Source organism: Diceros bicornis, chromosome 13, assembly GCF_020826845.1.
Source record: "Diceros bicornis minor isolate mBicDic1 chromosome 13, mDicBic1.mat.cur, whole genome shotgun sequence".
NCBI classification, from domain to species: domain Eukaryota; kingdom Metazoa; phylum Chordata; class Mammalia; order Perissodactyla; family Rhinocerotidae; genus Diceros; species Diceros bicornis.
This window is the reverse complement of record NC_080752.1, coordinates 18,856,368-18,880,426: the sequence shown is the minus strand read 5'-3', so window position 1 is coordinate 18,880,426 and position 24,059 is coordinate 18,856,368. Positions and strand designations below refer to the sequence as shown.

The window sequence follows — 24,059 nt, the reverse complement described above, 5'->3', positions numbered from 1 at the left end:
CAGGATCCCAGCTCTAGAACAGCAGATGTGCCAGAGAAAAGAAAACTGTTGCCATTCCCCAGCTCCTTGGGAAACCAAAGCAGCCATGGGCTGGGACCCCAAAGGGGCTGTGGAAGTTGGCCCAGGACAATTACACACTTAATTGGATCAATGTGGAGAGCCTAGCAGGCTCGTTCAGTCCCCAGAGTAGGCTTTATTGCTAAGTTATCCCCATTGATCCAATTATCTGGGTAATTGCTTCATCTGCACCATAAACCGGGAAGCCTCGGCATGAGTCATCCGTCCAGCCAGCCAGCCAGAGCTCTTCCCTGCACGCTTTCCTTCAGCTGGACATCACCACTGTCTGCAGGGTCACTGGCTGGAGAGTCATCAAAGCCCTTCAACTAGGATCCGGAGATGTCTGTCCTCCATCATTTCCACACTCTTCAGTTTGTCCCTGGTGCCTGGGGCTAGTCTTCTAGCAGTCTTCTTTGTAGACCTTATCCTGTCCTGCCAGCCTTTGCCTTCCAGAAAGAAAGGCCCTCTGAAAATGCACAGCAGCATGGGTGAATGGTTGTCTATATTTCTTTTTTCGATTTTCGGATGCCACACAAGCAATAACTATGGCTGGTTAACACGTCGTTCTGCAAAGAGGCTGCTGTCCTGGTTTGCCCCCTTTTGTTGTACCAAATGCAACTTGCATTTAGCAACCACCCAAATCTGATCACTTCCCTCCCCTACAGTGGTTTCTCAATGCCCCATAGTGAAGTACTAAATCCAACCTTCCCGAAGCCTGGAGGGGCCTGCCTTACCTGCTCTTGGCTGTGTCTCCTCCAGCTCCTGCCTCTCTCTCCTCTTGCGCTCTTGTCTCCAGCCGTGATGAATTTCTTTTTGTTTCCTGGAACAAGGCACATTCTCCCTGGTCTCTCAGCTTTGGCACAACAATTTCCTCCACTTGGATTACTCTGCTCTTCTCTCCTCATGCCAGCTCTCCTGTTTGCCCGACATTTCTACTCATCCTGTGGGTCTCAGCCTAGATGTCACTTCACCGTCTCCTAAGTTTGCATCGGGGACTCCCTGTGAGTTTACAGAGCACTGTGTACTTCCTCCACCATGCTACCCATCACACTGTGTTGTCACTGCCTGGTGCCAGCAGTGTGACCTCCATCTGTGACCGTCCACCACCATCTGTGACCTCCTTGAGGCCAGGCCAGAGGGCATGATTATGATTAGAAGCAAATAAACAAGCAAGCATAAAGAACACCTACTTTGTTTAACACTGAGTAGTTCAGTCAATATTTTGGAAATTCAATCAATATTTCTGGAATAAACAGGTACAGATAGAGAAATATTGACTGCTAAAAATTATGAATAATAAGAAAGAAAAATAAGTACAAGAAATTGAGTGCCTACTATGTACCAGACAACAGGATGAGATTTCATATTATGTATATCATATATATAACTGAAACACCATAACTGTACATTTAGGTAATTCCTTATCCCCATTTTACAGATTACGAAATGGAGATCACAAAGGTTAAATAATTTGCTCAATGTCACATAACCAGAAAGTGTCAGTTGTGGTTCCAAAGTGCATGCTTTTTCATTTGTAAGATACTGAGTAAATGGCAATACGTGAATCAACCCATTGAAGTACTTAAGCTGAGAAACTGTGGTTTTCTGTTATTGAACTGGCTACCTCAATCTACTTACTACCTTTTGACTCCGAAGCCCATGCTTTTCCCACATTCAGCAAATCTTTACGGATCGCTGCAGATGCAGAGATCAAAGACAAGGTCTCTGCCCTCAGAGAACTCAGGGTCTAGTTGGAGAAACAGTCAGGCAAACAGCCAGTTGCAACATAGACCCTTAAGTGTATATAGTAGGGGAAGCACCAGCGGCTGCGAGAGCAGCCATCAGACAATCGGACGCTCTCCAGGAGCCCAGATCCTGGCCCTGGGACCCGTTTTCATACAGAATCGCTCAGGTCTGTGGTCCCTGAGGCTCTGCCCTCCGTTCACCTTGCTCCTCTCTGCTACAGTACAGACATGCCTACTTGCTCCGGCCCTCTCAGTTCCATGGGGAACCGTGCAACTTCTATGACAAGGAAGTCGAAGACTGTGTTACCAACGGACCCTGCAGAAGTCAAGTGCGGTGTGAAGGCTTTGTGTGTGCACAGACAGGTATAAAAGGATGCAGGAGTGAGAGGGGAAAGCTGACATATGAGGTGACGGCACATGATGATGGGGGGACTGGCCGTTGCCTAGTGCTCAAGATCGGGGTCATGTGTCAGGCCAGGAGGCCACCTTGTCTCAAATCTCTGACCTCCTTTTACATGTATTGTTTCATAAAAACAACCCTGTAAAGTAGGTGTTATTGTTATCCCCATTTTATGAGTTAAGAAATTAAGACTTGGAGAAGTTACTAGCCCAAGATCATAGAGCAAGTAAGTGGGAGAGCTGCAATTAGAAATTTGCTCCGGCCCTCTCAGTTCCATGGGGAACCGTGCAACTTCTATGACAAGGAAGTCGAAGACTGTGTTAGACTGTGTTAGACAGTGATTCTAATTACATTCACTGACATTAAGGACACCAAGAATAAGTGTGCTAGAGTCAGAAATCCTAAGTCAAGTCTTATTTTGACTTTGTGACCTAGGAGAAGTCGCTTGACCTTTCTGCATGTTGGTTCTCTCAATAGAAAAATCAGAAGTGAGGTTAATACCTTACAAGTTTGTCATAAGCATCAAGTGATACAGTGGACATGAAAGTCCTTTGCAGACTGTGGGCTCTGGGGGCTCTCAGAGGCCTGGGGCTGAGTGCAAGGTGGCAAAGCCTCCAACAGTGAGATAGGGTGGTTAGCATCAATTATCTCTGAAAAATCTTTGGAGAGACAGTCCCTGTCTTTTACATTTCTGCATCACCAAGTCCAGCATAAATACCCCTAAAGCATAACATAGTCAGTAAAACATTTTTGATTAAAGGAAGGAAGGAAAAAAAGGACAGATGGATGGTCAGACAGAGGAAGGAAGGAAGGAAGGAACACATAAATGAATAATCATCAGCTGCAGAACTAAGTAAACACTTGTCTTTTCAACTCATTCATGTAGCTAATTCAAGCTAACATATGCCTCTCCATTTCTTCAAGTCTCCAACAAAAATAAGAATATTTGGATTCAAAATATCTTGATGGGAGTTGCAACTCGCTACATTCACTATACCCGCGTGGACTGTGCTTCAGGATCTTGCAGGAAAGAGTTAGAGATTCTTAGAGCAATTTCTGGGGCTTATTGCAAATGCAAAATTCCATCTAATAAATCAGAAAGACTTTTTTACCCACGGACTCATTATGGCCAGTGTTCCGTGATTCTGACCACGGCCATAATGGTTACTCAGGCAGGCTTTAGTTTAAATGCCTTGTAAGAAACAGTTGAAGACCAGATTGTTATTCTTCTACCTTTAACCCCCCAAGAACATTGGTTAAAATTGGCCAGACACATCTAAGGAAACGGGGTCACCTGTCGTCTTGTGGGCTTTACCGCCCCACAATATGCAGATAAGAAAGGAAGTCAAGTCAGTGGGGCGAAGAGTTTAAAGGAAGCAAAAAGTGCTGCAAATAATTTTAAACACACAGTCCAGACATTTTTATCATCTAAAAATAGTCCAAATGGCTATGGTGTTGAAGGCAGTGTGGTTTAGTGGAAAGAATTTGTGATTAGACAGTTATAGGTTCCAATCCTGCCGCAAATCCTTACTGGCAATGTGGATTTGGCCCACAAAAACACTAATTATAGTAATAACAACACTTATCCAGCACTTTCTGTGAGTCGGTACTGTTCTATTTACTCATTTAAAGCCCCAACAACCCTAGGGAGCAGGTATGCTGACTTGCCTGCTTTACAGATGAGTAAATCGAGGCAGGGGTAGGTAAGATATGGAAGGTCACACAGCTAGACTATTTGCAGGAGACTCACCTCCTCTCCCCAGCCTCAAGGAGCCAAGTCCAGACTTCCTCCTCTCTGGCCTTGACCTCTGCGTATCAGGCACTTTCTCTTTCCCCACCCCTAATCCTCTCCCCTCAAAGGGCTCTCAGAAATGCAACACTGTCTCTCTGGGGAATAAACTGTTGATGTCATTACCGACGACCCTGGTACATGAGGACTAATCAAACAGAGCATTAAAGGCAGCAAAGTGTCTGGCACATAGTAGGTGCTCATCTGATGTCAGTTCCCCTCTTCACAGCCATGTGACTGTGGGTCACCCCCTTTCTCCATCCCAGGGAGGTGTGTAAACCGCAGACTTCTTTGCAACGGTGACAACGACTGTGGAGACCAGTCAGATGAGGCAAACTGTAAGAGGCTTTATAAAAAATGTCAGCATGAAATGGACCAATACTGGGCAATAGGCCGCCTGGCCATTGGGTAAGTTACCGTCTTCCTGTTGTGTAGATGGGAAGGCAAAGAATTACATGTAATTCTGGAGAAGAGAGAGCCAGGGAGCTGATAGAGCAGCGTTCCTCCTTTTTTCCTTTCTGAAAAGAGACTTTAGGGTAAGTGATGCTTGCAGCTGCTCTCTGAGGACGGTTCCAAGGAGCCCCAGGACCGTGTCCCATGGACAGACACGGGCCACAAGGAGGGCTGGGTTAGGAACACCAGGGACAGCTGTGCATGGAGACCACATAGGCTCCATGCGAGGGCTGGGGTGAACGTCTATTTAACACCTGCTGTGTGACCCTGTAAGGTGCTTTCTAAGCATTACCTCTGTCTGAATCCTACTGACAACTTGTGAGGGAGGGTGCATCTGTTTCTGTACCCCTAGGCCCCAGCAGAGGTCCTGGCCCGGAGGAGAGGCTCCTAGATAGTTAGTGAGGGAATGGATTTCCAGGGTGGGCCTGCAGTCAATCTGTGTTTCAAGCTTCTGGGGATCTCTGAGTTGGTCCAGTCCTCCTCCCAGGAGCAAGGTCAGAAGGGGCCAGACTGGCCTGGCGTTCGTCCTACTTGCCTGCCACGTCCTGCAGTTTCACAGCCTCCAGAACGAAGAGCATGAGCCTCCCCTCACACGTGTTGAAAACCACCCTCTGTGATGCAGCGTGGGGAGGAGAACAGTGACCTCGAATGCACTTCACCTTCTCCCTAAACAAAGATCAAGTCTCAACCCTGAGAGGCTGTCATTAGACAGAGAGACTCCTCATGTTGGGAAGACCTCCCCTCAGGACCACCTTATAAGCCAGCTATTATAATCCCCACCTCCTGAATAAGGAAACTGAGGCTTGGAAAAGTTAAGCGAGTTCCCAGGGGTCTCGCAGCTCAGAGGGTGACAGAGCGGACATTCAGAGCCAGCGGTAGAGTCCGACTGGACCCTGGAGAAGGGGGCTGAAGGACAGCTCACTGGCCACCGGACCTCGGGCGAGGCACTTATCTATGCGGGGCTTTCGTGTTGTCATCTGTAGAAGGAAGTCAATAGTATCCTTCTTTCAAGTTCTGTGAGGACTGAGTAAGCTAATGTGATTGTAATAAACTAATAAGTGAGAGGCAGCTTGTGTGGTGGGAAGATTGCAGACTCTGTTCTTGAACCAGACCGTTAGCCTTTGAATCCTGGCCCCAGTTGCTGCTGGCAGTGAGACCTGGGGCAGGGTCAGTTACCCTCTCTATGCCTCACTTTCCTCATCTGCAAAATGGGTATAATAGTAATACCAATTTCATAAGGATTAATCCTCACAGGGATTAAATGAGCCAATATGTGTAAATTAATCAGAACAGTGCCCCACAAAGTAAGCACCACATTATATTTGTTAAATAAAATAGATAAATATGCATTATTATGATACATGAAACTTGGTCACGGGAAAGAGAGCCTAAGACAATTCTGTTATGGACAGAACCGAGGCTAATGGGCAGAAGCTGAAAGGAGACAAAGCTCCTTTCAACAAGAAAAGAGCTTTCAGTAACAGTCAGAGGTGGCCAGGAATGGAGGCCTGCCCTGTGAGGCGGGGAGAAGTGGTGTCTAATGACAGACTGGATTTCTATCCTTTCTAAATGGACGTGATGGCCTCTACTGCCCAGGGCTTCGGGGACACTAAGTAAGCTGATGCATGGAGCCTCCCGCTGCTGTGTCTGTTTCCGGTTAGACCCTCGGTAAACCATACTTGTTTTAGCGTCTTGTGATGGGGGTCACGCAGAAGTTAAGAAGGAAGCCGCCACACTTGAGGACCTCACAACCTAGTGGAGGCAACAGACACAGAAATAATAACACACGTTTATCACGGACCCAGCACTGTTCTAAGCACTTAACACATACAGACACGTGTAATCCTCACAACTACCCCAGGAGGTAGGTATTTTCCGTGTCCCCATTTTACAGACGAGGAGAGTGAGGTACAGAGAGGTTAACTGGTTAGCCCGAGGTCCCATAACTAGTAAATGGCAGAATAGGGCCTTGACCCCAGGCATCTGGCTCCAGAGCCCATGTTCTTAACTCTCATGCTAGACCATTCGTGTAAGGCAGCTGTAATAGTACAGAGCAGTAAATGCACGAGGTGGGCAAGTATCGGGTCTTATGAGGGCCCCGAACCCAGCTTGGTATGACAAGTGTCAGCGGAGGCTTCCCACAAGCACAGCAGAGCTCAATCTTGAAAGATAAGTAATAGAAAACAGTGAATGGCTGGAAGGGTGTTCTGGGCACAGGGAACAGCACTTATACATAAGAGAAGGAGCAGAGCAGATTGGAGAAGAGCAAGCCCCTCCAGACGGCTGCAGACTGGGTACGGTTATTGCTGGGGGTGGCCAGGGATGAAGCTGGAAAGCTGGTTTCGACCAGATATCAAGGGCCTTAAACGCTATGCCAAGGAATTTTGGTTTCAGTTAGTAGGTCTACTAGTCGAGATCACACACCCGGATTACCCTAACGTCTCCCCCTCTGCGTGCCTCCCCTACAGGATAAATTTGTTTACAAACCGTTTGGAGGGCCCGGTTCTTGATCACAGGTATTATGCCGGCGGATGTTCCCCTCATTACATACTGAACACGAGGTTTAGGAAGCCATACAACGTGGAAAGCTACACCCCACAGGTATGTGACAGCCGGGACGCCACCACGGCACAGTGGAGGGGGCACTCCTGAGGAGCCCGCTAGCACGGACTTGAGGCCCTGCTAGCCGTGGGAGCTTGACGCATCACTCTTTCCCTTCGAGCTTCAATTCTTCAAATGTCAAATGGGCAGTTCCATCCTCAAGACTTAGTGGTACGGCTGGCATGCTGTATTGAGTAACAGCAGTTGTTGTAGTGGCAGTAAATATACTAACAATAATATCAAACACTACCATGAAGATAGCCAGCCCTGGTGGTCTACTGGTTAAGATTCGTCTCTTGGGCCGGCCGGTAACATAGTGGTAAGTTTGGCAGGCTCCGCTTTGGCGGCCCAGAGTTTCAGGTCCGGATTCTGGGTGTGGACTTACACACTGCTCATCAAGTCATGCTGAGGCGGTGACCAACATACAAAATATAGGAAGATTGGCACAGATGTTAGCTCAGGGCTAGTCTTCCTCAGCAAAAAAAAAAAAAAAAAAAAAAGAATTTTCTCTCTTATCACCGCAACCCCGGGTTTGTTTCCTGGTCAGGGAACCACACCACCCATCTGTTGGTTGTCATACTGTGGCAGCTGCATCTTGCTGTGATGCTGAAAGCTATGCCACTGGGATTTCTAAGTTTCAGTTGGGCTTCCAGACTAGATAAAGAAGAAGGACCTGGCCACTCACTTCCAAAAAAATTGGCCACGAAATCCCTATGAATAGCAACGGAGCCTTGTCTGTTATAGCACCAGAAGGTGAGAGGATGGCACAAAAAGACCGGGCAGGGTTCCACTCTGCTGTACACAGGGGCGCTAGGAGTTGAAATTGACTCCATGGCACTAACAACAAACCATGAAGATAGAAGTGTGGCTTAGGATTTGGAGTCTCGCAGACTTGGTGACTCTGCCATTTACCATCTGTGTAATCCTACATGGCCCTCTCTTTAAACTGGGAGTTCTAAAGGTTCTACCCTGCAGAGAGAGGGTTAGTGAAGTAGTATGTGTAAATGCTGCACACACACACTACCTGCTTTAATGGGGAGTCCTCAGGACTCTTGTTGTTGTTACCAAGTCCTTGCCTATTAGAACCGTAATTGTTCTAAGCATTTTAAGTTATAAAATGCTCAACCAATATAAGCCTGTGTTGTGATTGACATACAAACCCTAAGGCAGATCTCACAGAGAGTGGGGTTACAATAGACTGTGCTACTGCATGACACGCACACTTGAGACCAGAGGGAAGACACGGGTTCCAGGCCCGGCTCTGCCACAGGTCTCAGTTTTACTTTAGGCTGAGTTCCTTTTCCACTCTGGGCCTCAGTTTCCTCATCTGTAAAATGAAGGGGCTAGACTAGATAACCTTGATGGTAGTTTCCACTTCTAAATTTGTGAAGGTTAGCCTACTACCTCCTTCCTCCTTCTCCTCTTTTTACTGCCTTTCTCCCTGCACACTTTGGCCAGAAAAGAAAAAATTGATCCTACAGGGAAACACGACCTCCCCACAGTGCCCAGTGCCATCCTTGTAGCCTCTACTTTCAAGGGAGGATCTCAGAGCAGCCGTTTATCATCCCGGTTAAATAGCTCCTAACTGAGACAAGACACCCATCGTCAAGTCTCCTCTTTCCACAGCCGGTGTTTGTTGAGTGCTGCGCCAGGCACTGTACATGTTTTACCCACAGAAACTCAATCCTCAGAACAAGCCCAATGTGGGGAAGATATCGTCTGCATTTTACACATGAAGAAACTGAGGCATAGAGAGGTTAAGTCAGTTGTCCAAGGTCACCCAGCTAGAACTGGCATTGCACCTCCGGCAGCCTTACCCCAGGCCACACTCAGAATCACTCTACTTCCTGCCCCAGCAGCTCGGGTGTTATGGGAACTGCAGGGTCCAGAGCCAGTGGGAGTGGGGATGGAAACAACTTGGGTCTGGTCACTCCAGGGCCACTGAGGCAGGACCTTTGGCAGCTCCCCATGCACAGGACTATGAGCACTGACTTTTGAGCCAACAGCTCTTCTACATTCTCTGGAAGGCACTTTCCTGCCCCTGTCACTTCATCCCCACTGCACTGCCTTGGACCAGACCCTCATCAGCTGTCACCTGCACTCCTCTTACAGCCTGTCTCTCTGCCCCCAAATTCGTCCCTACCAATCCAGCCACTGTGCTGTCCCATAATGATCTTTTGAGGCTCAGCTACTTCCTCTGTTGGCTCGTTTTGGATTAAGTCCACATTTCAGAGCAAGTAATCCAGAAGCCTTGACATTTTGATGCCAGCACATTCCCTCACAACACCTCTCCCTTCCCCTCATTCTTGCATCTTCTGATTCAACTGCACCAGAATCCTTGCAGTTTCTGGAATTCATCCTGCCCTTTCCCACATCCATGCCTTTGCGTAAGCTCAGCCCACAGACGGGAATATTCTCCCCCATTTCCGCCAGTTGAAATCCAAATCAAGCGCCCACCACTGAGTAGCACCCTGCAGTACTGAACATATCTGTCTCTCCCCCTGGATCAGGAGCCCTGGGGTGGGGGCGTAGCTGGCCCTGAGTTCTCTGCATCAGAGCACCTCGTCGAGAGCCTGGCACACAGTAAGTGTAAGTGGATGTCTGTTGACTTGTACTGAACTGATGGAAGTCAAATGAAATAAGAAACATTTTCTTTTTCCTTCCTTCAGACCCAAGGCAAATATGAATTTGCACTGACAGAATATGAGTCGTACTCAGATTTTGAACATAATGTCACAAACACAGCAACTAGAATGTCTAGTTTCAGCTTTGGCTTTAAAATACCTGGAATATTTGAACTTGGCATTAATTCGGCGAGTGAGAATGGCAAACGTTTTATTAGCAGAACCAAACGATTCTCTCATACTGTAAGTACCCTTTCCTTCCATTGCTCTTTAATTTCTATGTATTCATTTGAATTTTCATGCCCACAGATGGTCTGTATTCTGCATCTCTACCAGTCCTAACAACCAGTCATATTTCTGTTGTCTTGAAAATCTTTTCACAAAAAATAACTTGGTCTTACATTAACTCACTTTATAGAAAGGCGAGGCAGCAGTAGTGGTCTTCTATAATTATTTTCTCTCATTTTCTAATAAGCTTTTTCCTTTAGTTTTCATTAAGCTTGAGGTTATAGCTTTTCCAGACAATTCATCTCTGGAGACTTTTCAATCCCCAGCAATTTGACTTCCGTCCTAAACATTCAGTTGAAATTCCCCTCCGGAATGTCACCCAAGACCTCTCTGACTTCTTGGGGCATCTGGTGGAGTTGACGAGTTGACCACACCATCACTGCCTGTTTCTCCTGCTTTCTTTCTGCTCCTTATCAGTCTCCTGGCTGCCCATAAATTTGAAGGGGCACATTGGGAGACAGGAGACCCCCTTTAGGAGGACTGAGCAAGAAATGAAAGGGCCTGGGCTGGTTAAGATGTAATCAGAGTGAGATGAAGAAGGATTGGAGAGTGATACTGAAAGATGTGGTGGTCAATAAATGTGGAAATGAAGAGAAAAGAGAGCCAAATATGAGTAGAAGGAACAAAAATGCTATTTGACACAGAAAATTTAGGAGAAAGAACTTGCTTTAGAGTGTCAGCAAGGCATCCAGGTAATGATGCCCAGAAACGTGGGCGGTGCAGGTCAGAGCTTCCAGAAAGGTCAGAAGCAGTGATGAAGGCGCATGGCTTGTCCTTGTAGAGGGAGGGGAGGTAAGCAGAAGAGGTCACCCAGGGGTGGCTATAGAGTAAGAAAAGAAGACATCCACAAATTAAATAAAGAACAAGTGGGGATATTAGAACCCAGGAAGGAGAATGTTTCAGGGATACTAATCTAATCATATCATCTGCTCCCTATTGCCCACAAGATGAAGGTGAAAGTCCGTGACTTGGTGGCACAGGAGTAATTGGACTGGCAAGGGATGGGATGTGATGTTGGAGAACAGGTGACAGGCAGATTTGAAGAAGCTTGATTTCCAGAGTGAGGAAGGTGCAGTTCATTCTCTAGTCACTGAGAGTTTTCAAGATGGGCATGATGTGATAGAAAATTAATCTGAGGGGAACGTGAAGGAGATCAAGATGTCCACAGTGATTCATATGAGAAATGGTGAGGGGCTCAGAAAGGTCTCTGCTGCTGAAAATGAGTAGTAAACATTAATTAGACTATCATTGTCTTTGTTTCTTTTTCCTTATCTTCTAGACTGTGAGCTCCTCAGGGGCAGAGGCTGTTTCTTTCATCTTTAGATTTAGGATGGCACTTAGTAGGTGCTCAAGACTGAAACATAATGATGAAGGATAGGCCTGATTAAAAGGAACTTATCTTGTTAGGGGAGAAAACAAAGGGTTCCATCCATTTACTCCTTTCCTTTCTCCTTCCCTCCCTCCCCACATAGGGAGGCTGATTCACATAGGCAGTTACAGAGTGGTTACATTGTGCTAGTAGTACACTAGAGACTCTGGGCCTAAAGACGAATATAACATAGTTCTTGCCTTCAAGATCACAGTATAGTAGGAGAGGTAAATGTGTATGCAGATAGCTTATTCTTAATTTTTTATAGCAGTTGTAATACAGCATGGTCTACGCTGTAAAGGATATATAAGCAAACTGCAATGCAATCCTGGAAAATGGAGTGTGTGTCTCAAAAATTCAGGGATGGTATCACATAGGCAGCAACAGCTAAGCAGGAATTTAAAATATAAGTATGTGTGTGTCAGGCAGAAAAGGGGGAGAAGAGTATTTCTGGCAGAAGGAAAAGCATGTGCAAAATTATATTATGAAAGAGAATGGCAGATCAGGGGAACAGTGAGAAGGTGGATGAGTGCTGCTGTACAGTGTGAGTGGTGGAAAATAGTAAGTTATGGAGAGGAAAACTTCAGGGTTGTAGAAATTGAAGCAGAGAGGCTAATGAGGGACAGATTGTGAAGTTCTTATATGCAGAGTAAAGCAGTTGATTTTATCCTGGAGGCAATAGACAGCCAAAGCAGGGTTTTGTTTTAAGCTCAGAGGGGCATTGTAATAATACCATCAGAGTCTTAGGGCTTTGGCTCTGATTGGAGCATTGAAGGCAGGCCAGAGAAAGAAGGGAGACCACTTGGGAAGCTTTCATCATAACCCAAGCAGAAGATGAAACCTAAAATATTTAGAAAAATTGTGAACAGAGCACCTCGTGACTGCTTAGGTTGGAAGGGCGAGGGAGAAGGGAGAGTCATGAGTCATTGGGGCAAGGCTAGATTAGGGTGAGAGCAAGACAGGGAATATGAGGGGCTGGGTCGTTGGCACCACCAGACCTGGCAAGGCTTCAGAGAGCTGATAGGTCAAGCTGGCGAGAAGTTTTAAGATTGGGGCAGAATGCACCTTCCAGACATTTCTCACCCTTCCATCTCTGCCTCTGCCTACATCCCAGTATAAGAACCTCTCACCACAGATCATACTAAACCTCCTACATACTGGCACTTCGTCTAGCATCCCCATCTTTCAGTCTGTCCTACACAACAGGGGTCACCAAACATTTTCTGTAAAGGGCCGATCATAAATATCTTAGGCTTTGTAGGGCCGTATGGTCTCTGTTGTAACTACTCAACTCTGCCATTGTAGTGGGACAGCAGCTATGGACATAAACAAATGGGCCTGGCTGCATTCCAATAAAACTTTAGCTACAAAACTGGGCACCGGATTTGGTGTGCAGGCTGTAGTTTGTTGACTCTTGCTATGAACTACAGTATCTAGCTTTCTTAAAGCACCATTTTTACTTTCTTGAGTGGCTTTTCTTTAGAGTTTAAAAAGCATGAACAAAGAAGTTGCCTTTGCAGGTCAGCAAACCCTGTACCCATCAGAGCAGTCCCATGTGCACCCACTGCTCCCCGCCATGTGTTTCTGGTTACCTACTCTTCTCATTCCTTATTTGCTACTGTAATGAGGCAAGTTAAGAGCAAGCTCCTCCAAGCTGAAAAGGACATCAGAATATTTATGAGAAATGAAAGCTTGTCAAAGAGGCCGTCTTCCCTCGAGTATCCTAAAGGAATCATAAGAGTGATGACCCCAGGGCAAGAACATCGGATGGTATTTGTAAAGTTCATCTTCCGTTCCAGATTCCTAACTTTAAAGGTCTGGTTTTCCCATGTTGGTATTTCATTTAGAAAAGCACATTTCTGCACGCGCGCTCCGACCTTGAAGTGGCACATTACAAGCTGAAACCCAGAAGCCTCATGCTCCATTACGAATTCCTTCAGAGAGTCAAGCAGCTGCCCCTGGAGTACAGCTACGGGGAATACAGAGATCTCTTCCGTGATTTCGGGACCCACTACATCACAGAGGCCGTGCTTGGGGGCGTTTATGAGTACACTCTCATTATGAACAAAGAGGCCATGGAGAGAACAGGTACCTGCCTGCGGGACTGTGGCTTTCCTGGTGGGGCACATATGAGCTACGGGAGTAGATGGGGAGAGGCTTCTATTAGTTGCTGGGGGAGGAGCTAGAAGTTATGCTCCTGGTTTTCCTTCTCCTTCCCTGGCTGCTTTCACAGTTTTATTTGCAGATTCCTCCTCCTTTTTCTAACTTGATCATATTAGTCCTCTTCCGCCCAGCCCTTTCTCTGAGCAGTCCTCTTTTCTACAACTACTCTCCCTAGACAACAGAACCTATTCTCACGGCTCTAAATGCCCTCAACATGCAGGTAGCTCCCAATGTATATATCCACCTTGGATCTCTTCTCTGCACCCAAGAACTTATGTCAAAATCCTCCTTGATATCTCCATTTGAATGTTTTATGGCCATCGCAAACTTGACATGTCCCCAAAGAGAACTTTTGCTTTTCTTTCTCAAATGTATTTCTTCCATAGTCAGCCACACCTCCGAATGGTTCCACCATCCAACCAGTGGCTCAAGCCAAAAACCTAGGAGTCAACTTTATTTTTCTTTCCTTCTAATCTATTAGCCAGTTCCATCAGCTCTACTCACAGATTATATTTTCTCTCTATCTTTACTGTTACCGCCTTATACTCACCTCAGGACCAGTGATTCTCAAAATTTAACGTGAATGCAAATTGTCTTCGAATCTTGTAAGAGGTAGATTCTCATTCAATAAGTTTGAGGTGAGACACAAGATTCTGCATTTCTAATAAGCTTTGAGGTGATGCCAATGCTGCTGGTCCATAGTCCACACTTTAAGTAGCAAGATTGCAGATTGTTACCATAGCCTCCAAACTAATATTCAACTCCCATTCTTCCTCTGCAATCCATTCGCCATACAGGTATTACAGGTCTTTCCAACTGTAATCAACTAGAAGTCTAAGGTATGATTCCTGCTTCCCAATCAAGTATTCTTTCCTACAACATGGCATTTGTCAGGTTAAGGGACCTGCCCTGGGTCACACAGTTTACAGTGGCAGAGCCAGGACTTGGTTATAAGTCTAGTGTACTTGTAAGAGGACACACGGTATATAACATAAATTGATGTCAGTGTGGCCTCAGTCCTACTGAGATCAAGGGTACCTTTCTCCATACCAGTGGTTTCAAAAGTGCTCTTCGTAGTTCCTCAAACTTCTTCCTACAAAGGGCTCTGTGATCAGATATGTTGGGGAACATATGGTAGATCCCACTTCTAGAGTCTCACAAATGCTCTACCATAAAATGACCTCACCAATTCTTCTGATACAACACTGGCCACACTTACTTGGCCACAGAAGCTCTTTTTCTTGTAATACTTACAAGAATTCTAAGAGATATTATCATGGAGTCATGTTTCAAGGAACTTGCTTTGGGGAAGCTGACCTACACCAACATTACTAGACAACCTCAGCCGTCAAAATCGCTCTCCTCTACTTGCACTGGCCTCAGAGTGCTACAGAAAGGTGCTTACAAGTCACACCTGAGATTCCAGCAAACAAGAGAGGGAAGGATGCCTTGGGGAGGTTTAGGGAGGAACAAGTGGGAAATGATCCAAAAATGAGGAAGAAATAAGGGAAATCAGCCCCTTCCCTTTGCCAGGTCGTATACCAGACACTTTATATACCTTACCTCAATTGATCAATTAACAAGCTCTTTCTGCTATAGCAAAGAGTGCAGAGGGTGGGCCAGGGAAGGTGGGCAGATCACTGGATCAGTCCCTTGGGACTTGATAAGGAGGCACATTTTAAAAAACAACTCTGAGCACTTTCCCTCTTTGGAGGACAGCAAACCTCTCAGAATCTTTGAGGAGCTTGGAAGGGGAGGTTGATGCTGATCTCTTATGAGGTCTCTGTCCTGAAGCTGCCTGCCCTTCTTGTCATCAGACTGCCCACCCATTTATTTGAGCCTGAGTCCCTGTGGGGCCCTGGGACATCCAGGAAGGGCCAGGCCTCTGGAGTTGATCACAGAAAAGGGACTGGGTGAATTATCTTCAGGGCCTGAGCCTCTTCCTTGCTTTCAGGTTACTCTGTCAACGATGTCCGTGGCTGTGCCAAAAATGATTTCAAAATCGGTGCTGGCATTGAAGTGGTCTACGTCAAGCTGGGTGTGTCAGAGGTTGCATGTAAGGGTATTCTGAAGGAAATCGAAGGTGAGTGGCAGGGGCTTGTCATCTTTCCCCCTCGAGCACCCTTGGATCCAGTCTTTCTTTAAGCTAAAGACTGGATATTCCAAGGCATTTCAATTAAAATAATAGTAATTCATTCAATAAAAATTTGCTTAGCTTCTACTATGTGATGAGTATACAAAAATGAATAAAATTGTATTCCTCTCCTCATGGTGCTCACATGCAGTAGGTAAACAATTAAAGAAGCAATGACAAGGCAGTGATAAGCACCAAACCCGTCTGGAGCATCAGGGCAGCTTCCTAAGGGAGGGATCGTTTGAATTGCGTCTCCAGGAGTAAAGTATCAAGGTTGTGTTTTAGGCAGGAAAAAAAAAAAAAATCTAACAGTGGAAATTTACTCCAGGGGCTGGGAGTTGGCCTGGCTAGAGGTGAGATGTTGGGGTTGGGGCAGGTGGAGGAGGCGGGGGAGGCAGATGAGGAAGCGAGTCCTTACCTGAGCCAGTGGGCAATACGGAGACTAGAAGAGCAGGCAGAGCCGCCAATCATGGAGCAGAGTCCCATGGCAGGAGAGACCAGGAGGTGGGTATTGAAGCCAGGATGGAGAGCCAAGTGCCTGGGAGCAGGGAACCTGGAGGCCACACAAAGGAGCTGGGAATCCACACACAGCGAGGGGAGTAGGAGAGAGGCTGATCCGCAGGGCTCCACTCCTGACCCCTTCTGCACCCCGAGCAGCTCTCCTTCCTCTGCTCTACTTACTAAGCTTGTGCCAGAATCATCTGTGAAGGAAGAGTTCCACAGCTGACACAAAACAAAATAAAACAACAACAACAAAAATTAACCACTGGTCTAGAACAATCTCTTGCACTGTAACTGATATGTAGTTGATGTTGTTGTTTGCTCATTTTGGTGGGGCTGGGTTGGAAGATGTGTCCTACACAGCGAGGCATGCATAAAACACAGGTGCTCTTTAAAAATGACTTGTAAAGGAACTCCCCACCAGGTTACTAGGGAGAATATTCCCAGCATCCCAGAAACCCTTGGCAATCGCAACTCCTCCCTCCTTTTTGGAGATAACACTGACTTCTGTGTTAAACACGTCCTTCCTTTCTCAATAGCTTTACGGCCCATGGGTGTCCTTAACCAATATGGCTTAGTGTTGCTTGTTTTTGAGCTTTATATGGATGGAATGTCATCTTTTCAGTTCCGTTTTTTTTTCATTCCACATCCTGTTTTTATGTATAACTATAGTTAATTCATTTCCATTGCTGCATAGTATTTTATTGTATGAATGTACCACTTTGTCCATTCTACAGTTGAATGTGGGTTATTTCCTGTTTCAAGCAATTATAATCAATGCTGCTAAGAACATTCTTATACAGTCATCTGATATACATGTGCAAGTGTTTCTCCAGGAAATACACCAAGGAGTGGAACTGTTGGGCTGTAGGTATGTACTTTTTCTAGAGTAGATAATGCCAAGCTGTTTTCTAAAACGATTGTACCAATTTACACTCCTACCAACAGTATACAAGGCTCCCTCTTTATGATGCTCAGGTGCTGTAGGCTCAGAGCTGAGGAGTCACCTTACACCCATTCCTTTGGCATTGGGCACATAGACAAATTAGAATGAGAATGACTCACAAATATGATTGAGGGCTTTCTAGGAAACTCCATGAGAAGTCAAAATAATGATCACTTTATAGTAGGCACTCATAGTGGGTGTCTATCACATGCAGAGCCCAGCCTTTGCAAATGTTCCCACCTTTGTCAGCCCACACGAAGAAGTGATATTGCTTAGAGCTTGGGCAAGGCTAGCTGGGTAAATTCCTTCACCCCTAGTGCCTAAGATTTCTTATCTGCAAGGTAAGGATTATATCGTTCCCATTTCTTAGTGAAGATTGGGTGAGTTCATACTTGTACAACATTTAGATTAGGACTGACACATAAATCATCAGTAATCTATCTACATATCTACCAATCTATTTACCTATCTATGGTCTATCAATCTATATGTATGTATGTATGTATGTATGTATGTATCTGTTTATTAGCTATCTTCCATAGACTCATTTAGTGACTGGCATTTATAGATGCTCAAAATAAATATCTCCTTCTTGTCCTGCCCCCAACTTGTGTCATATATGATTGGGTGAGCCCCTTGCACTGTGACTCCCTTGATGGCAGGGATGTGTCTTGTCCAACCACATCTCCAGTGTGAGCTCAGTGAATATTATGGTAACCAGGTTGTTGGTTGGGTTGTAGTAAATTCCAGAGTGAGAAAGTCAATCCTCTGACATGTCGGGTCTCTGTGTCCATTCCAGAAAGAAATGAGAGAACCACCATGGTGGATGACTTGGTGGTCCTTGTGCGAGGAGGGGCAAGTGAGCACATCACCGCCCTGGCATACAAGGAGCTTCCGACGGCTGACCTGATGCAGGAGTGGGGAGATGCAGTGCAGTACAACCCGGACATCATCAAAATTAAGGTACAGCTGGGCAGCTGCTCTACCCATCCTTTCCTCTATTCAGAAAACAGCTTATGAGGGGCTACTATGAGCCACGGTATGGGATACAGAGCTTAATAAGACCCAGGACCTAATCTTGAGGCACATACATTATAGTAGAATATATGTCTGGAGTGAATTGATTACAATATACTGTTCCACACGGGCTAGAGACCTCTGACTCCCTCTCACTTGGGTCCCCAAGTTGCAAAGGAAATGAACCATCAGCTTCTAATTCCTGCCTTCTTCAATTAATATTGTTTCCATTTCATCAGAGAATCACTCATTCAGTTATTCATTCATTTAAACATTCATTCATTCAACCAACAAATAGTTCCTAAGTTCCTGCGATGTGATAGGAACTAAGGCACTGGAGGAAAACAGAGGAAGATGCAAGGATGAAAAATACATTCTATGCTGAACAGTAAGATGCATACAGACGTAACTATCTTACAGGACAGGATAACACATCATGGTAATCACTAACATGTTTTGGGCACCTACTATACTCATGACACTCTGCCAGGGGCTTCAGGAATGTTATTTCATCTAATCCTCAGGAGTCTGCAAATTGAGTATACTTATCTTGATTTGGTGTCTGATAAAAATCAAGGTCACAGAGGTTGCTTCCATCTGTGGCTGCTCAAGAGTCTCTATTAGGTCCGGACCTGAGATTTTGACCTCTTGCCTCCCCTCCAGACTTTCTTGTGGGTTTGGTGAATAAAAAATAATGACCCCACCCACCTGTCACCAAAACAAGAGAAGTTTTGCAACCTTAAACTAAAAAGACGTTTGCTAGAACAGGACTGTCATACACATCAGCAGTGGTAGGTCCTTGCCTGTGGGGACTTCAGCATGGTATCCATGTCACGTCTTACACTGTCCTCTTCTTGCCATAGTCTGTACAGTCATTGATGGTCCAGGGTCCACCTCCTGGTGATTTATTCTTGCAGCCAAGGAGGGGAGTTGAGGGGCTGGAGCTCTGATGGGAGGCTCTGCAGTTCCCAACCCTGGCAATTTCCCAGTGCCTTTTTTTTTGTGTGTCAAATGTATAGTTCCTGCAGAACAGGAAGGCTGCCATTTAAATCCTCTCTTCTGCCACTTATTTAGTAGTGACACTTAGTGTATAGTTGCTGGCAAGCATCGAGAAGGATAAAGTCAGCCACAGGTTGCAGGCAGCTCCTGAGAAATCTGGAATTGCCTGATGGCATGGTGACATTGGTTGGTATTACATTTGGGCATGGGAGAGAACAGAATTCAGGGGAAAATAGAGGCCTGGTACTTACTTTTTACTTATATCTTACCTGAGTCTTTTTTTTTAACTGAGAATTAATGGATTGTCTGGGTTACATATCTAAATAGGTTGGATGTGCCAGCCTGGGCATTGGGAATGTCAAGTGCCAAGCATATGATGGGATATGGATATGGGATGTGGTGTGTGGTATGTGTGTATGTATGTGAGTGTGTGAGAGAGAGAGGGCGTGTTAGCATGCTAACCGTCTCAAACAGGCATGCAGACAACCTAGGAGATGTAGCACTTTACTGAAGGCACAGAGGCTTCCCACTGTGTGTGGGGTGTAGTGGAAAGTCATACCCACTATCAGTGTAGTGCTATGAAGGGCTGTGTGGGCCAAAAGGGGAAAGAGACTAGAGAATCAGGGATGTTTTCAGGTATGGGGGAGGCAGGATTGTTGAAGGTTTTTACGCACTTCCTCTGAATGTCCCTAACCTGAGTTGGAAACATACATTGTGGGCGTCTCACTCTTTCTGGCAAGAGAAAACTGCAGATGGCTTCACATTTTCTCAGAATAATTCTTCTCTGCAGAGTCAGCTTACCAGGTAGAGTGGTGGAGTGGTAATTGCTTTCCAGGACAGCAGAACCCACTAGATCAGCAATTCCTAGACAGAGTGTTGGCCAAGGCTTGTGTACATAAACCAGTCTTGAACATCAAGATCTGAAAACACGATTCCTATAGAAGCCAGGTGGGCAGGGAAGGAGACCACAGAAGAGCCCAGTCACATTGTTTACTGGCGAACTTCAGACACAGAGAGATGGCTCTTTGTTCAAAGAGAAGTTAAGGAAAAGCAATGGACATATAAAGAGAATTTTGAACACAAAAGATTGAAATTACATTCCAGATGCAGAAGACAAGCATACATCTAAAAATAGAAGTAAATTTTAGAATGCATTTGCTTTGTGATTATAATAAAATTCAAGAAAATGAGGAATTTATGAAATGAAAAATAGATGCTGAGATGTTTAAACACTAATGAAATGAAAAGGTAAGTGGCGGGATATACGAAACCAAAAGCACAATAGCAGAATTAAAACTTACATTGGAAACTATAAAGAACAGAATTGACACTGCAGAAAAGTGAGTCAGTGATGTGGAAGGTGCTATAAAAATGTTCTTATAATGCAAAAGCAAAAGACAAAGAGATTAAAACAATGACATAGAAGAAATATGGTGGACAGAGAGTACAGAAGTGGAAATCTAAAACTCAGAGACTTCTTCCTGAGAAAGAGACAAGATTAAATGTGAAGATGCATTAATCAAGCACATAATAAGGGAAACTTCCCTGAGCTGATAATGCAAAATGAACAGCTCATTGAAAAGTAGGCAAAAGTACTGAAAACAAAACAATACTGAAATACATCCTGGTGAATTTCTTTTTTGCTTTTAGGAACAAATATATCCTACACAAATAAAAGTCATTCTGGCCTTAGAATTCTTTGCAACACTAAATGCCTGAAGACAATGAAGTGACAATCAGGAGGTCTTGTAGGAAAAAGCCCAGTGAAATGGTCATTAATGGATAAAAAATCCCAGAGACGTTTTGAGATATTAAAGGAATCACATAGGGCCGGCCCTGTGGCTTAGCGGTTAAGTGCGTGCGCTCCGCTGCTGGCGGCCCGGGTTCGAACCCCGGGTGCGCACTGACGCACCGCTTCTCCGGCCATGCTGAGGCCGCGTCCCACATACAGCAACTAGAAGGATGTGCAGCTATGACGTACAACTATCTACTGGGGCTTTGGGGGGAAAAATAAATAAATAAAAATTAAAAAAAAAAATTTTTAAAGGAATCACATAAAGAATTGCCAGATTTAGCAAATGAAAATGCAGGATGTCCAGTTAAATTGGAATTTTTAAATTCTAGTTAAATTGGAATTTCAGACAAATAAAGGATAATTTTTTAGTAGAAGCATCTCCCAAATATTTCATGGGGTATACTTACACTAAAAAATATTTGTTGTTTATTTGAAATTCAATTTTTTTAAAAAATTTTATTTATTTATCTTTTTTCCCCCAATGCCCCAGTAGATATTTGCATGTCATAGCTGCACATCCCTCTAGCCGCCTCACGGAGGACGTGGCCCCAGCACCGCTGGAGAAGCGGCGCACCAGTGCGCACCCAGGATCCGAACCCGGGCCGCCAGCAGCGGAGCGCGCGCACCCAACCGCCAAGCCACAGGGCGGCCCTGAAATTCAATTTTAACTGGGCATTCTGTATTTACTGGCAACCCTAGTCATGATGTCTATTACGCATGTACATTTCTATAGTAGTCAGGGTAGCTAGGTTGTGTTCTGGGATCCAGGCTGATGGAGAAGCTTGGCATTGCCTGAGGTAGAAGGAAGAAACAGAGTAGTCAATTGTGCTCACGTAGAGGTCAAGAAAGCCTTGTATATGCTGCAGTGAAACAACCCTCAAACCTCAGTGACTTAGTACAACAAAAGTTTATTTCTCAATCATGCAATGTGTCCAAAGTTTATTGGCAAGGGGGCTTTTTTCAGTGTCATTCAGGGATCCAGGTGATGGAGGCTTTATCTCGTCATGTGCTCCCAACATCAGCACAGCAGTGGTAAGGGAATGGGAAAAGTCACCTCACTCAGCTCCGAAAGCTTTAGCCTGGAAGGGACACTCCCTCTGCTCACCTGTCACTGCTCAGAACACGTCATATTGCAAACCTGCCCTTAAGGACTGCAGGGAATTGCAGCCCTACTGTGTGCCCAGAAGGAAAAGATGCTGATATATTTGGTAAGTAGTGATAATGACCATCACACCTTTCTAAGGCAGCTTACTCCAAGATTCTCTAAAAGCAAATTCTCTGACCCACAGAAGGTTTACAATACAGAAGTGGTGGTGGCATTGGCTGGGAAGATAATGTTGCACATGGACTGCTGGATCTCACCCCTCAAAATAAATTCTGAACCTCAAATAGGGAAACCATGAATATAATTAAATGGAAGATAACCCATCAACAAAATAATTTTGCCACAAATGAAATCCTTAATGTGTAAGGAATGGTGCAATTTATAAGAAAGACACATCTCAAAGGAAATGGGCAACTCTCACAAGAACTCAGATGATGAATAAATATGTTAAATTTTTAACTTCTCTAGGAATAAAAAATAAAAATTAAAATAACACAATATTATTTTTTACCTATCAAATTGAAAATGATTAAAAATCTATAATACTCAATGTCATTGAGAGCCGTGAGATGGGCACTTTTATAAAATGAGATGAGAATATAAATTGATATAACATTTTAGGAAAAGAATGTAACTGTGTATATCCAAAACATTGAAAATGGTAATAGCTTTTGATTCAATAACTTCAAATGCAAGAATTGACTACAGAAATAATTTAAAAGTTGGTACAGATGTATCTATAAAAACATGCCTTGTTTTATGTGATTTTTAGTAGCAAAAGAGAAAAAAAAGGAAACAACCTAAAGATTCACTAACGGGAAGAATTGAATGCATTCTAGTTCATCCCTACTACAGGACACTACGCAGCCATGAGAAACCATTTTATCAAGGAATATTGAACGACATGGGAAAATGCTCATAATATGATGTTAAGTGAAAAAAGTGGAATACAAAAACGCACTTTTCTTATGCCACCAATTTGGTGTAAATATCTGTCTATCTACCTATCCAAAAATATAGGCTGAAAGGATACAAACCACTATGGTAACAGTTCAGATTCTTTTCTGCCATTTACTGTGTGACTCTGGTCAATCTACTTAACTTTTCTGTGCCTCAGCCTTTTCATCTGTAGAATGGGGATATAGAAGACTACCTAACTCCTAAGATTGTTGTGAAGTTCAACTTAGATAATGTATGTATTTAGTTAAGCACGTAATCAACGCTAGCTATGGCAATAATGATTTGTTCTCATTAAGAATGGCCATCACCAGGGTCCATTATAGAGGACTGCATGGAGTTTAATACAATGCGCCCACCATCTCTTTGCAGCAATATGAGAAATACAATTTTCACAAGGGCAAGTGTGCTGAGGATCCAATGATCTCTGTGAGTAGTTGGATTGTGTATTTGGGGGCGAGATGAGGAAGAAAGGGGGAGAGAGGAAAGGAGGGGGAAAGGGAGAAGGGGAGGAAGAAGAGGAGAAAAGAGAGAAAAAGACAGGGAAAAAGGACCAGTAAACCAAAAAACAGAAAAATGTGCCAAATTAAGTTAAAAATGGAGCTGTGGAGTCTTGAGGAGTTGCTGCTCAATTCCAAGTTTTGGAATTGTGCAAAATTGAGAGAACCCTGGCATAGAGGTTGGAAATGGGAATAATCAAGCCATTTTATCAATAATCAACATGAACTAGTAGTAAAAGCAAAGGCTTGGGGTTAGAAGACTGGCCATGCTCTTTTCTGAGTCCTCTGACTTTGTTCATCTTACTTAACCTCACCTGAAATGGGGCTAACAATTGCTGCCTTAGAGGGGAAGTGGGATCATATCTGCAAACCGCCGGCACAGCTCCTGGCACACAGTATATGTGGAGGGCGTATTCCGGTTCTGCTGCTGACCTGCTCTCTCCTGGAGCAAGTCTTGGTGCTGCTAGGAAAATGCCTGGTGGTTAAAGGCAGACTTTCAAGGTGCTCGGGCAGGGGGTGCAGATTGCAGGAGGAGCTCATCCTTGGTGTGCAACAAACTCCCCCTTCCCTCCCAACCCTCCCCAATGCGCGGCCAGCAGGATGGACGGTTCTGCAA

The 24,059-nt window shown here is 44.8% G+C and overlaps 1 protein-coding gene across 1 annotated transcript in view; it reads left to right on the top strand.

The window, feature by feature from the left end:
* C8B (complement C8 beta chain) overlaps positions 1 to 24,059 on the top strand; it is a 37,925-nt gene that overhangs the window by 7,712 nt on the left and 6,154 nt on the right. Inside the window, exons 3-9 of the mRNA XM_058551995.1 lie at positions 2,024 to 2,165; positions 4,258 to 4,399; positions 6,913 to 7,045; positions 9,715 to 9,912; positions 13,174 to 13,414; positions 15,444 to 15,572; positions 17,870 to 18,033. Of these exons, the coding sequence (XP_058407978.1) occupies positions 2,024 to 2,165; positions 4,258 to 4,399; positions 6,913 to 7,045; positions 9,715 to 9,912; positions 13,174 to 13,414; positions 15,444 to 15,572; positions 17,870 to 18,033 (1,149 nt within the window). The remainder of the gene's footprint in view (positions 1 to 2,023; positions 2,166 to 4,257; positions 4,400 to 6,912; positions 7,046 to 9,714; positions 9,913 to 13,173; positions 13,415 to 15,443; positions 15,573 to 17,869; positions 18,034 to 24,059) is intronic.